Source organism: Anolis carolinensis, chromosome 4 (assembly GCF_035594765.1).
Source record: "Anolis carolinensis isolate JA03-04 chromosome 4, rAnoCar3.1.pri, whole genome shotgun sequence".
NCBI classification, from domain to species: domain Eukaryota; kingdom Metazoa; phylum Chordata; class Lepidosauria; order Squamata; family Dactyloidae; genus Anolis; species Anolis carolinensis.
The window spans coordinates 28565733-28580279 of NC_085844.1; the positions used below are offsets into that span (position 1 = coordinate 28565733).

The 14547-nt window shown below is 39.9% G+C and overlaps 1 protein-coding gene across 5 annotated transcripts in view; it reads right to left on the minus strand.

Annotated features, from left to right (window-relative positions):
• The window catches only part of vps13b (vacuolar protein sorting 13 homolog B), a 389126-nt gene extending 374959 nt beyond the window's left edge, over positions 1-14167 (minus strand). For 2 of the 5 annotated variants that reach the window (XM_003226609.4, XM_008119485.3), the window contains exons 1-3: positions 14000-14156; positions 12783-12949; positions 6815-6958 (exon numbers count right to left, since the gene is read on the minus strand). In XM_003226609.4, the coding sequence (XP_003226657.2) occupies positions 6815-6958; positions 12783-12929 (291 nt within the window). In that variant the 5' untranslated portion in view covers positions 12930-12949; positions 14000-14156. Of the gene's footprint in view, positions 1-6814; positions 6959-12782; positions 12950-13995 lie in introns of all 5 variants that reach the window. The other 3 variants (XM_008119487.3, XM_008119490.3, XM_062980141.1) reach the window with 2 other exon arrangements.
• Positions 14168-14547: the final 380 nt, after the last annotated feature.

Sequence of the window (14547 nt, forward strand, 5' to 3'; positions counted from 1 at the left end):
CTATCCAAATATCAAAATCCCTAATTTCATCCTACAAGCCTGCCCTTAACTTATGCATGAAATCAATTTATGTGTGAATATGTATGATGCTCTTGTTTCCTAGAAGCAAATGAGAATGGAGCTTCCTTAACAGAGCTGAAGATGACCTCCAGTTCTCCCAATCCAGTAATCACAATCAAGATTTTTGCACAGCCAACTTTTCCCAGTAACCCATCTGAACTATGATGGAGAGGAGTCGATGGCACAAAACCCACAACAAAGGGTCATATATAGACTATGGCTGTCAATTATATGTTGCTAGTTTAAAGGAAATCTGTAGTCTTGAAGCAGCTTCATCCATCTATCTTAAAGCAGAAGGACTCCACATTTATACCACCGAAAGACTGATTTTGTTATCACAACAGTAGTCACAACTGACGCTTCTGCCTGGGGATGATAAATCTGTTATATAAGCAACAGGACCTTTCCCTGCTATATCTACGTTGCTGCATAATGATGCCTGCTGGTTCAATCAACTGCCAGTGGTACAGCTTGTTTCCAAAGCTTTTAGAAGAGAAAGAAAGTCACTAGTCACAAAATGCACTTTCATTTATATAGTTTAAAAAATCTGTACTAGTGAGCATCAAGAATTCCTACACAGAGTACAATATATCAAAATAAATACTACAGTAACTAATGAAATAGTAGAAGGAAGACTTTGTAATTCTTGAACCAAGTCTGTTTGATTCTATGTGCCCAGATATAGTCACATGCTGAAAATAATATACAGAAAGGTACACAGAATTGGGGATTTTCATAAACTCACATGTCTTCTTCTGCAACCAGGTACATACGAGTCATAATAAGTTTCTTAGGATTCATGGAAGTCCTGACAGACACCTCATTTCTTTCACTATCTCTACTGGGCAGTCAATTCCTTAAGCCATGCTCAACATTGCAGTAGGGAGATTAATGTGTATCAGTCCTTAGGGAATATAGTCAGGAGAAAGGCCACAAACATGTCAATGAGGCACAAGAAATGCCTGGTTTAAGGCCAAAACTTGTACATCATTTTACCTCTCTTTGTCCCTTATCTTGGTCCTGCCCTCCAGCAGCTCACGTTCACTTGGTAACTGCACCATATGAAGTTAATAGCGGTTTTGCAACCTCTTGTAACTTCCTGAAGCAGTGTACTGTAATTCTAAATTAATTCTCAACCGTAAGTCCCCAGAAGATGTTCTTGAACTGAAAATATTTTCACATAATCGAGTATTTGGGAAGATACAGTCCAACATTATTGAGGAAACCAAGGCTGGGGACTAATGCTGTAAATTAACAGTCCACGTTTTTACCTTTTATGCTAGGCATGGCTTTCTTGAGCACTAGGTAAAAGTGCAGACCAGTTTTTGCTCTGTGCTGTTCTAAGGCACCCCCATTTAGGGAGGCTTCTGGGACAGGTGACTCTTCTCTTTTCTCTCATAGATCCTACCCTGTGCTTCTGCCTCACTTCCCTCTCTTCAGCAGCAGCAACCATGATCATGTTCTAAAGTAAATGACCAGAGGGGCTATGGTTACTGTTGCTGGAACCAAACCATTCACTTTGTCATAGCTATGGAGACTAATTCAACCCTCTTCAGTCATTACTAGCTGCTGCATCCACTATAAAATCTCATTTCCCAATTCCTGGTACTGAGTCTCTCTCCCCAACTTGAAACTCTTCAAATATGTTGCCCCTATTCTCTCCCTTTTCTGGCAATCTTTTAGTCCAGCTTTTGTAAAACCGCATAATCTAGTGTGCACATGACTCTGATCCCAGCCACTGTTAGCCTTTGGCCATGTTAAAGTTTATCTTAAGTATGTCTACTATCATTTTTTACATGCTTATAGTTTTATGTGTACAAATATACTTCCCCTTCCCAAAACACACTGCCAATAACATCCACTGCATGAGCAGATAACTGAAGATCAAAATAACTCTCTGCAGACTTTCAGAACAAGTGTGCAGGAATTTTTATTCCCAGAAAATTGTTTTTCTCTCTCCAAAACTTTAAGCTAGGGGTGACAATGCAGATACACCAGTACTGATTCTTAGTTATTGCCAAATAGCTCATTTTAGTAATTATAAATCAATTGTGCCTATACCTGTTATATGATACACCCCAAAAGAGATTTACAAGGTATCTGCTGAAGACACCATCTTTTTTTGCAAGAGCATCCTAGAAGTACACTGAATTCTTACAGATTTTAAAAACTGTTATGGCCTCTTTCAAGGAAGAAATTGTTTCAACTTTTATTCTGTTATTATTTAATGTACTGCACAATTATTTTTAAGTTTGTACCATTTTAAGGGCTTTGGTGTGCAGAAAAACAAAAACAAGGCAAAAAGAGGCAGGTAAGACTTTTCTGGCTTGCTATGCTACCAGAACGGTTAATAACAGGTAGAAAGTACAGTGTAAAGTCCAGAAAGTTTTATTTCCAAGTACTTAATATCACCTATCTCCTTATTGCTATCCTCCACAAAGACATTGACACAATATTGTTTGTTTCAGTATATGATAAAGTCCAAAAAATGTTAACATGAAGGTATAACTTGTGATACTATATAGCCTATCAACACAAAGAACGACATGCAGCTAATATGCATAAATCAGTTTCCAATGAAAGCCACTTAAGAATGTAAGTTATATTTAAACATAACCAATAAAGATGCTTAGACAGATTTCTGAAGCTCTTAAGGGCAGATGAGAAAGGGGAGAACTTGGAAACTAGCAATTTAGGAGGAGTTATTTGTCATGAAATAAAATGAATTTATAGTTTCCTAAATATATGCTTAGAAAAGGAAAAAGACTGCTTTCATTTACATTCTTATTATTACAAAGATAAATCCTATCATTGGCATAAATCCAACACTTACTCTCCAAGGGTGAACATACCATGGAATAATTTGTCCAAATGTCAGTTGTAATTTTCAAAACCCCTTTCTTGCTATAGATTCTTAAACATCTGTAACAAATACTTGTTTTGGGAGTGCTTTACATTTGTGACATTTGACCTTTTGCTGTATGTGCCACAAAATTCAAGTTTCAAATACCAGGCAAGCAGGAAATCTGATCATTCCAGCAGTAGCCATCTGCATGGTCCAATATCAAATATTAGTTCTGGGTTGCACAAAGTCATGTGTTACAAATCTGTTTCTGCAGCTTCTATAATTAGTCGTTATTTGCTGCATTTAAAATGTGTTTCTTATGGGATTCTAGCCTTAAAATATCTACTTTAGCAGAAGAAGAAAAAAACTCGAATTCTGCACTCTTTCTAAATATATAGGACTGCATGGGGGGGCATAACGAGGACCAGACTTCTTAAAACATGTATTCTTTCTAAAATATTAAGCATAAATATATTTCAAAATCTAAGAAGAGTAAATAGAATTGAAAACCCAATTATTAATCTTGATGCTATTAAAGAGATCAATACATTTGTATCATAGTTTGGGTGTGTTGTACTTTTCACATGAGAATCTTTCTAATGTAAAATTAATAACAACTGGAAAAATATATTAAGTAGGCCTATAATTTAAGAACTACATTTACTACCAATAAGATGGGAGCTTCATCAGCAACATATCTCATTCTGGCATGCAGTATGGGCTTTCCTTCTATTCACTGTACTGCAAAAGTTCACATGGGAATGATATTTTATATAAAGGAAACCCAGCATAGCAAACCAATATACAGGCAGTCCTCAAGTTACAAACATGATAGGTTCTGTAGGTTTGTTCTTAAGTTCAATTTATATATAAGTTGGAAAAGGTACTTTTTAAAGTGTAACTCCAGCCAAAAATATAAAATTTTAGCTTTGGATAACATAGGGAAGGGTTAGCACCTCTGTGATGTTTGTTTTGCTACCTGTGCCCCTGTTCAGAACATTTCATCTCACTTTCTGTTTCTGTGATAATTGGATTTTGAAAAAAAATGGCTTGTTGTGGAAACAAGGATTGGTGCTAAAGCTTCAGCTGAGACAGCTTTTCCTCATGATAACTGAATTTCCTTCCGAGGGGTAGATTTCTCTCACTTCCTGTTGTCTCATACCCATTCTTAACTATGAGTAGTTTATAAGTCGGATGTTTGTAATTCAGGGACTGCCTGTATTAAGGACATACATGTAAAATAAAAAAGAGTCATGTGCAAGCATTTTGGGATTTGTTGAAAGTTCTCTAAGGTTCTACCAGTATCACAGTTTTGTTCAGATACATTCCCAAGTTCATTCCCAGCTTTCCTTTTAAACCAGTGGTTCTCAACCTGCGGGTCCCCTGATGTTTTGTCCTTCAACTCCCAGAAATCCTAACAGCTGGTAAACTGGCTGGGATTTCTGGGAGTCAGTAGTTGAGAACTACTGTTTTAAACTATCTCTATACTATGGGCACCAACAACGTGCTTCCCAGAGAACGGGCAAAAACAGAATCAAACTATATACTGATAGCAGTTGTCATGTATTTGCTTATTTTAGTTTTAGGTTTTGGGAAACCACTTCTGCAGTACTGTAGAACACAAACTTTTATACAAATATTTCTAAAAGGCCAGATTCCACTGAGACAGCAGGTTAGCATAAAGGTACTGGTAGTTGTGCTTTCTCGGTTTTTCAAATTAAGTTTCTAGTGATTCATGCCAAGTTCTTTAATAATGTACATTCTCTAGACTGTATAAGCTGTGCACAAACATATTAGACAGGGAATACGCACAAAAGTCCATGTGGACTTTTAGAGCATATATAGTGTGATGAGGAAATGGCATAAAATAAATAGAAGACTGAGAAAAGAAGAAACCAAACTGGGAGGGATAACTAACACTCCAGAAGACAGGAGTAGAATTCAAAATGATCTTGACAGATTAGAGAGATGGGTTGATACTAACAAAATGAAATTCAACAGGGACAAATGCAAGATCCTTCATTTAGGCAGAAAAAATGAAATGCAAAGATACAGAATGGGGGACGCCTGGCTCGACAGCAGTACGTGTGAAAAAGATCTTGGGAGTCCTCGTGGACAACAAGTTAAACATGAGCCTACAATGTGATGCAGCGGCGAAAAAAGCCAATGGGATTTTGGCCTGCATAAATAGGGGTATAGCATCTAGATTCAGGGAAGCCATGAAGGGAGATGTTGACAAGCTGGAAAGTTTCCAGAGGAGGGCGACTAAAATGATTCGGAGAACATGCCCTATGAGGAGCGGCTTAAAGAGCTGGGCTTGTTTAGCCTGCAGAAGAGAAGGCTGAAAGGAGACATGATAGCTTTTTTGCTGCTGCCCTTCAGACTAGGACACAGAACAATGGCTTCAAATTGCAGGAAAGGAGATTCCACCTGAATTAGGAAGAATTTCCTCACTGTGAGAGCTGTTTGGCAGTGGAACTCTCTGCTCCAGACTGTGGTGGAGGTTCCTTCTTTGGAGGCTTTTAAGCAGAGGTTGGATGACCATCTGCTGGGGGTGCTTTGAATGAGATTTTCCTGCTTCTTGTAGGGGACTGGACTGGATGGCCCGTGAGGTCTCTTCCAACTCTATGATTCTATGATTCTACTATCATAGGTACTAAATTAATACAGGAAAGGTTTAGCAGAGCAGGAAGGAAGCATCACAGTTCCGAATGGTGAAGCTAAAAAAGGCCTGATGAAGAGTGGCTTGAGAAGTATATGATTAATTATACTTATTTTTATTATTTTCATTTCAATCCTGCCTTTCTCCCTAATAGGACTGAAGGCAGCTTTTACGATCTTTACCAGCCAGCACCAAACTTCAGCTCCATTAAAGAAATATACATTTGCACATGAATGCCTAAAACAAACCTGTATTTTGCTCCATTGTAGAAACTTTCCTCTTTCACAATTCTTTTAAAAAATTACTTGACATTTTGCAAATGCACATTCTCAAATACACAGCTTGCTAATTTTGGCTACTAAACTGAAACTAGAACTTGGGAGAGTTCACAATCCCAGCAACTTGCCATTTGACAACTCCATCTCAACATTCCACCCTTCCCTTGGGCAAATCCAACACTGTACTGACAGAAAAGTTAAGAACCGTGGTTTACAATTACAGGAAAAAGATGGTACAATTGTATCCAGAGTGTAAAATTACAGGACAAAACTCACTTGTGACAATTAGTTCAGGAACAACAAGAAAGAGAAGTTGAATGATTGTAAATGTAATAAGTGCACTGGTGCCAAAGAATGCAACACTATAATATTAGAACTAAAAATTCAGTCATACATCATTTTCTGGTATTGCAAGGATGCCAGTAATCAACTACAGTAGAACAAAATCCAGATTCTTATCTGAAAGAAAACTGAAAGAATTTAGGGTGCCATTATTGTCAATATAAATCTGTTGTCTCATTAAAATAATATTCTAGGAAAGACATGTATTAAAACACTTTGCAGCCTATGTGAAAAAAGTGTTGGAGATGAATCATAATATATTATCAGAATGAAAAGTCTGTTAAAAGTTTTACTCCATTCACAAAGGAGATGGGCATCTTAAGGATAACAAGTTTGGGGGGGAAAATCAAACAGAGGGCAGTATAATAAGTTTAGAATCATCAACATTTATTAAGGAAAAACAGTGTTGGATCTGCCCAAAAAAAAAAGGTGGCTGGCAGAGTAAAGAAAAGGAAGCAGGAAAGGAAGACAAAAGGTTCTAATCCTTCTCTAAACCATCTCATTCTTAGTGGGCAAGACAGCAGCAACAATTTTCAGAACATCAAAAATAAGAACAGATGCCACCATTGGCTTCTGAGAGAACAGCTAACTTATGTTCTGTATTATTCATATTTGCATTTTTTTTACCTGGACTCCATCCTTTAGCTTCAAGATGCATTCCATCGTGTTGATTGTGATCACTACTGGTTCGGAACCAAGCTTTGTCCATGGTACATGGATACGCAATTCATGAATATGTCCACTTAAAAATGTAAATGGTAATTTCAGCTCCTTTAAAACAAAAGATATAGCAAATGACGGAGTCAGCTGTGTAATAAAATTAATTGCTGGATGAATACATAAGTTAACATGCTTGCATGTTAATGGTTTTCCTGTTAAAAGGCATTTCACTATTTCACAGTTTCCCATACAGTTAATTCTCCTGATCAGATTCAATAATTGGAATCCAAGTCCATGATTTGGCAGAATCTATGAATTGGCCTTATGATTTCGTAACAGCTTATCATCTCTAAACACAATCATAGAAATAACATGAATAGTCAAAATGACGGCTCTTGTACTAGAAAGAAACATTAGGGAGCCAGAGAAATCATCTCACCATGCTGACATGCTTCTGTTTATACTCGTATATAAATCGACCTCATGAATAACTCGAGGGTTATTTCATGGAGAGGGGAAAGCAACAGTCGCCTCAGGAGGCCAGCTTCCCCTCATCATTGTCACAATTTCTCCATAAAGGCATCCAGAAAAGCCAGAAGCAGAACCATGGCTAAGAGAGCACGGAGGTTGGTCTTTTGTTACTCTACTCAGAGAAAAGGATTACAGTGTTCCCTCACTTATTGCGGGGGTTAGGTTCCAGGACCACCCGCAATAAGTGATAATCCGCGAAGTAGGGACGCTATATATTTATACATTATTTTAGTACCCTGTTTACCCTAAAATAAGACATCCCCAGAAAATAAGACCTAGTAGAGGTTTTGCTGAATTGCTAAATATAAGGCCTCCCCCGAAAGTAAGACCTAGCAAAGTTTGTATTTGGAAGCATGCCCGTCGAACAGAACACCAGAGCATGCAGGATTGGTAAATGTACGCACCATAGAATATTGTACGTGAAAATAATGGTAGTAACAAGGAATTATTGATAAGATTCACAGTTTGTCTGGTTATGCTGGTTTGTGATGACAACTACTGTACAGTATATAATAAATGTTCCATTTTTTTTGTTCAACAATAAATGTGAATTCTTCTTCATGGAAAAATAAGACATCCCCTGAAAAGAAGACCTTTTCCTTCCTCCCTTCCTTAGGCTGTAAATTGTAATTTTTGTATGATTTATAAGATTCTTTTAGAGTTTATTAAAAAAACGCAAAACAGCAAATCTGCAAAAAGCGAACCGTGAAGTAGTAAGGGAACACTGTATTCCTTTTTTGAAGGGAATTAAGACATAGTATTCACACTGACCTGGGGATAAGTTGACCCAAGCCTTTTAAACTAAAAATTCTAGACTTATACATTAATATATAGTTATGTAACAATATGTTGGGTCTGTATGCACCTAATTGTCACTACCAGAGTATAGCTGGATATTTGGAAAGTATCCTGCATCATAAGAGTTTGTAAATAAATGGAATATGAAAAGGATAATGGCCTCTTGCATGGTTATTTCTATGGGTCAGTATGAAATAATGCACAATAATGTCGCACCTCATCCTAGATTTACCTTGCTCTAACACATAATCTCCACAGCAGGTCTGTTTAGTCTGTTTAGTTTATTAAAGATAGATAGTAAAAAGTCCTTCAAAAAGCAAAAGTAAAGCACCAAAAGTCAGTTACAACTATAGTCTTGAGATATAAGTCCAGAGCTTACAAGAAATAAACAACATCCAAAGAGAGCATGGCAAATTCCAGGAAACATGGATACATGGGCTGCAATATAATCCAAAGCACAACAGAAAAACTGGAGCTTGTTTCTCCGGTAGCAGGGAAATTGCTTTGACAAAAGCTTTTCCCTGAACGCACCCCTTTTAACACTCTTTGCAAAACATGAAAGCATTTCTCTGCCCCCTCACCTCCACCCGCTTGTTTGCAATTCTCATACTACACCATACCCTCAATTCCAAACGCTCAGCTCTATCTAAGGAGCCCATCCCATCAAGGTCAGCTTGCTCGTTATTTCTCTGAGACTCATTATTAAGCTGGGAACCTTCTATACTCCTTTCCTCCGTTCCCATGTCAGTGTGCACCTGGCTGGCTTCAGGGTCATCAACTCCAACCCTCCCTGTGGGAAACTGAACCTACACTCTGTTCCTCATCTTCTAAATCTACAGGCCTTTCGGGGAGATTCTAAACCTGAACCCCTCTTTCCTCATCAGAGTCAATCCTAGATTCAAGCTGAGTCACAACAAATAATACCTTATACGCAAAAGCATATTATAGCAATCTTCAAGTGTACAGTCAATATACATAAAGCTATATTGCACAACCATATTCTCTACTGTCATAAGCTAGCATTTTATGATCAGTTTCATGCTTGCAGTCAAGGAGGAAAAAAAGTACAACCAACAAAATACAGAATATATAATTTGTATACATCTAACTGATCAGTGGCCATGAAAATCCTGTTTCACTATATAACAATCTAACAGGACTTTCACAGGTAATTTACAAATGACATTGTGATAAAACAAAGTGAGCATGCGGTGAGCATGCGGTCTTAAAGGGACCAGCAAGTGCCCACCACCTAAAGTGTCAGGGACTGGTTCTATTTTGATGTTCATTGGCTGTTTATTTCTTCCCTGGAAATCCATGAGGACCACTTATCAGTTTGAGTAGCACTGTTTTAAAGAACATCTACAAAAAACATTTTCTTGCAGTCTGAGCCTACACACAGTTATTTAGAAAGAATTTTCACTGATGAATGGGGATTACTTTCTAGTTAGGTACATATAGTATTGTAGTCATAATGAAAAAATGAAAGGAAGTAAAAGCGAAGGGAAAAGACTGATTATGAGGGGAATCACTTCAGAAAGCTCTGAGGAGGATGAGAATAATCTGCAGAGAACGTATGCTCCTCACTTAATTCATAACATCTTAATATGTTAAATCCTGAAATATTTTACCCATAGTGTATAATTTATATTTGACACCAACTTTTTCAAAACAGTCCATAATTAATATTAACCAAAACATTTGCCACAAATGACACAAACTCATTTTGAAAGCTTCCAAATGCTTCCATGGCTGCATGGAAAGAGGAAGAACCTGAGCCTAACATAAATTTTGTATACTATGCTAACTGGCCAAAACCAGGAAAACCATACATGAAGTCATCCTTTTGCAGCGATTTTGCGCACCACTTTGCAGGCAAAGTTGCTCAGATACGCCATGAGTTGGACTCCAGTTTAAGTGTAGTTCCAGCGGAGGTAACCGAGGCACCTGTCTGTCCGATTTTGTGGGATTCTTTCCGGCTTGTTCTTCCGGATGACGTGGAGGGGATTCGTGGGTCTGTGAGGGCGACCACTTGTGCTCTGGATCCTTGTCCCTCTTGGCTGGTTAAGCAGGCCAAAGAGGGGTTGTTGGATTGGTTTGTGGCTATAATAAATGCCTCCCTGGGTCAGGGGTCATTTCCATCTTGTTTTAAGCAAGCGGTGGTAAAACCGTTACTAAAAAAGACCTCGCTAGACCCATCTGTATGTAACAACTACAGACCAATTTCCAACCTCCCGTTTTTGGGCAAGGTTCTGGAGCGGGTGGTGGCCACGCAGCTCCAGGAGTTCCTCGATGACACTGATTTTCTGGACCGCTCGCAGTCTGGCTTCAGGCCTTGGCACAGCACTGAGACGGCTTTGGTCGCCTTGGTGGATGACCTCCGCAGGGAACTGGACAGGGGGAGTGTGACCCTGCTGGTTCTCCTGGACATCTCTGCGGCTTTCGATACCATCGACCATGGTATCCTTCTGGGGAGGCTCTCCGGGATGGGACTCGGTGGCACTGTTTTGCAGTGGCTCCAGTCCTTCCTGGAGGGCCGTTCCCAGATGGTGAAGCTGGGGGATACCTGCTCGGACCCCTGGCCTTTGACCTGTGGGGTCCCGCAAGGGTCTATTTTATCCCCCATGCTTTTTAACATCTACATGAAACCGCTGGGAGAGGTCATCCGGAGTTTTGGAGGGTGTTGCCATCTCTACGCAGATGACACACAAATCCACTACTCGTTCCCACCTGACTCCAAGGAAGCCCCTCGGGTGCTGAACCAGTGCCTGGCCGCTGTGGCGGACTGGATGAGGAGAAACAAGCTGAGGATCAATCCTGACAAGACAGAGGCCCTCCTGGTCAGTCGCTCGTCGGATCGGGGTATTGGGTGGCAACCTGTGCTGGACGGGGTTGCACTCCCCCTGAAATCACAGGTCCGCAGTTTGGGGGTCCTCCTGGATTCAGCGCTGACGCTTGAAGCGCAGGTGTCGGCGGTGGCCGGGAGGGCTTTTGCACAACTCAAACTTGTGCGCCAACTGCGACCATACCTCGTGAAGTCTGACTTGACCACGGTGGTGCATGCCTTAGTTACCTCTAGACTGGACTACTGTAATGTGCTCTACGTGGGGCTTCCCTTGAAGACGGCCCGGAAGTTACAGCTGGTCCAACGTTCGGCCGCCAGACTAATAATGGGGGCGAGTTACAGGGAGAGATCTACTCCCCTGTTTAAGGAGCTCCACTGGCTGCCGTTCATCTTCCGGTCCCAATTCAAGGTGCAGACCATCATTTATAAAGCCCTAAACGGTTTGGGACCCGCCTACCTTCGTGACCGTATCTCCTACCATAACCTTGCCCGACCTCTCCGATCATCAGGGGAGGCCCTCCTGTCGCCACTACCTATATCTCAGGCTCGCCTTGTAGGAACAAGGGAGAGGGCCTTTTCTGTGGTGGCCCCTCGCTTGTGGAACTCATTGCCCATTGAAATCAGGCAAGCCCCCACCCTTTTAGCCTTCAGGAAAGATTTAAAAACATGGCTCTTCCGGTGTGCTTTCGGAGAGTAAATGTTTTATGCTACTCCCCCCGATATTTATCCTCTAGACTGGTTCACTATCTGATGTCCCGTCCCTCGAGGTTTTATTCTGATCCCTTTCTCACCCAGAGTTTTAATTTTTAATCTAGTTTTTAAATGTAGTATTCATGCGGCCCGCTCGTGTTATATTGCTGTTTTGATCTTATGTTGTACTGTTTATTTTATGTAATGTATTATTTAATTGTATTATGTTATGGTTTATTGTATTGTCTTGGGCATGGCCCCATGTAAGCCGCCCCGAGTCCCCATTGGGGAGATGGTGGCGGGGTATAAATAAAGTTTTATTATTATTATTATTTATTATCCTTTTATTTCCTGGTTTTGAAATAATATCTCGCCTCTCATTCCTGCAATCACACTGCAAATTGTTTGTTCAGCAGTAATATTGCTGCTCCAAAGGGGAAAAAGACGCTGGCACGGCTCTCCCACACACTGCATTCCTATCAACAAGAACTATTTTCCCCCCAAATTCAACAGGAGTATGCATCAGGGCAGATTAATATGATATTTGTATACATAATGCAACTTGATCTTACCCTCTCTTTTAAATTGCTAATGCCTGCCTAAAAAACTTATTCCAAAAGTTTCCCAATCCTCTGGAGCTATTTTGGGATGCCTTTAAAATGGCAAGGGAATAGGCAGCTCCTCCTCACTGATATAGATACTGCACAAACTGGCATCAAGAAGGAGACAAAGGCACTGAGTTTCGGCAAAAATTTGTTAATATTTCTAAATTAACTTAACAAACCTGGACAGAAAAACGGAATTGAAATTCTGTATATCTATGATTAATACATCTTCTTCTGGAGAAAACAACTAGAACCATACCCACATCTTGTAGTTTCTCTTGACAATAACAAGTAGAATAAATGGCAGAATATATGTCTCAGTAGTAAGGTATCGTCATCATTTGCATCCCAAATTAATATTATTTTATTCCTAGCAGGCTCGCCTTAGTTCCACTTACCTGAGTATAACAAAGCAGCCTGAAATGTAATTTTATTTGAGTGCAAATTAGGAAGAATGACAACATACCTGTTCAAGTACATCAAGCTTTAGTTCAAGTTTGCTAAGAACCACATCTCCTCCCCAGAGTGACAGCTGAAGGTCAGAAGGCTTCAAGTTCTTAATGTAGCGATTCACATAGCTCATTAGAATAGGAGTCACATATGACTCCAGCATGATGCCTTTGTTGACAAAATCTAAAAGAAACATATGTTATACTTTAGCATACATAACACAGTTCAGAACACATCTAATTCCACTTTATGCAAGGCATCTAAATCACAAAGATTGGAGTCAAAACTCTAACAACCATAAATGTTAACCTGAAAGCCTAAAGGTGCTGTCATACATGTCTACTGAGTAGTCTCCCTTAGCAGAGTTAGGATTATTCCCACAAATGTAGCTGTAGAATTAGAGCCTTCATCATTAAATGAAAACTTCCCCACTCTAATTACTTCCAATAATAATGCACAAAACTGACTGTAACAGAATGGATCACATTGAACTCAGTTTAATGTATTTTTCATAGGACTAATCTATATGCCAATTTATTGTATAGTACCCCAACTTAACTGGTTTACAGCACTGGCTATTAAGGAGTGATCCCACAGTAATGTAAAGTATAACAAGAAAAACATAACTTATGTCTATTTCTCTACTGATATCCATTTATAACTGAATTAATTGATGGTGCTCATAAATAAAAATATAGTAGTTGACCCACCATATCCACAGATTCTGTATCCATAGTATTCAACCATCCAGTTTGAAAATATTATTTTAAAAACGCAAGTCTTGACTGTGGCCATTTTATTTAAGTGACACTATTTTATTATGCCATTGTATATGAAGCTTGGGCTTTCCTTTTGTTTGGTAACCACATGGGGTCCTGGAACAAAACCCTTGCAGATACCAAGAGCCCATTGTATATAATCAGCTACTGTATATGATAGCTATATATGATATCCAGGAGTAGGATGCAACACATTTGGAGTGAAGTGTTCAATAGCATTTATATTTTTATTATGAGTTTGCCCAGGCCTATACTAATGGCTCCCAGCCTTTATTGACAGGGGGGTGGATTAGATCAACATCCTAAACCTTTCCACCTGAGACATGTTTAAGTGACAGGTATATATAGATACAGTATATGTAACAGATACATGCAACAGCATCTGCTTAGAAAGAAGCCCTCAGGCCTGAAGAGGAGGAGGAAGCTGTCTTAAAGGTAACTTTAACTCACTCACATCAGCTGAGGCAACCCTTCTTCTCCCTCCGACAGTCACCCGTCTCTGGCCATCTTCCACGAAGGAGTCACCCAGGGTTGAGACTTCAACAGCTGTTGAGGCAGTTCCGGGTTTGGTGCCTCACGCTAAAATCCCTCCCTGTTTTCGCCGGACTTGTTTGGAGGAGACACCATCCGGCGGAAGACGGGAGAGAAGGAAAGAGGAAGAGAGGGACTCCGCTTGGAAAGCGAACGGGGCGAGGCTACAAAGGGGGCGTGGTCACCGTCTGTAAGGGGCGGGTCAGAATCCCTGGCTCTTTCAATGAATCTGCTGAGAGCAAGGAAAGCGTTCAATTCTTTGGCTGCAGTACAGAGTAATGAGTATCTACACAATTTTGGGAATGGGATGGAATGTAATAGGATCCAGGAAGATTCGAATCATGGCTCTCGCCCTACATTTTCAAAGGGCTGCTGAGAAGTGATATAACTGGTCTTCCAGGATTTGTACACTGGTCAGCTAATGTGGATGAATCAAAGTAATACTTACTGGGTTGCTGTGAGTTTTCAGGG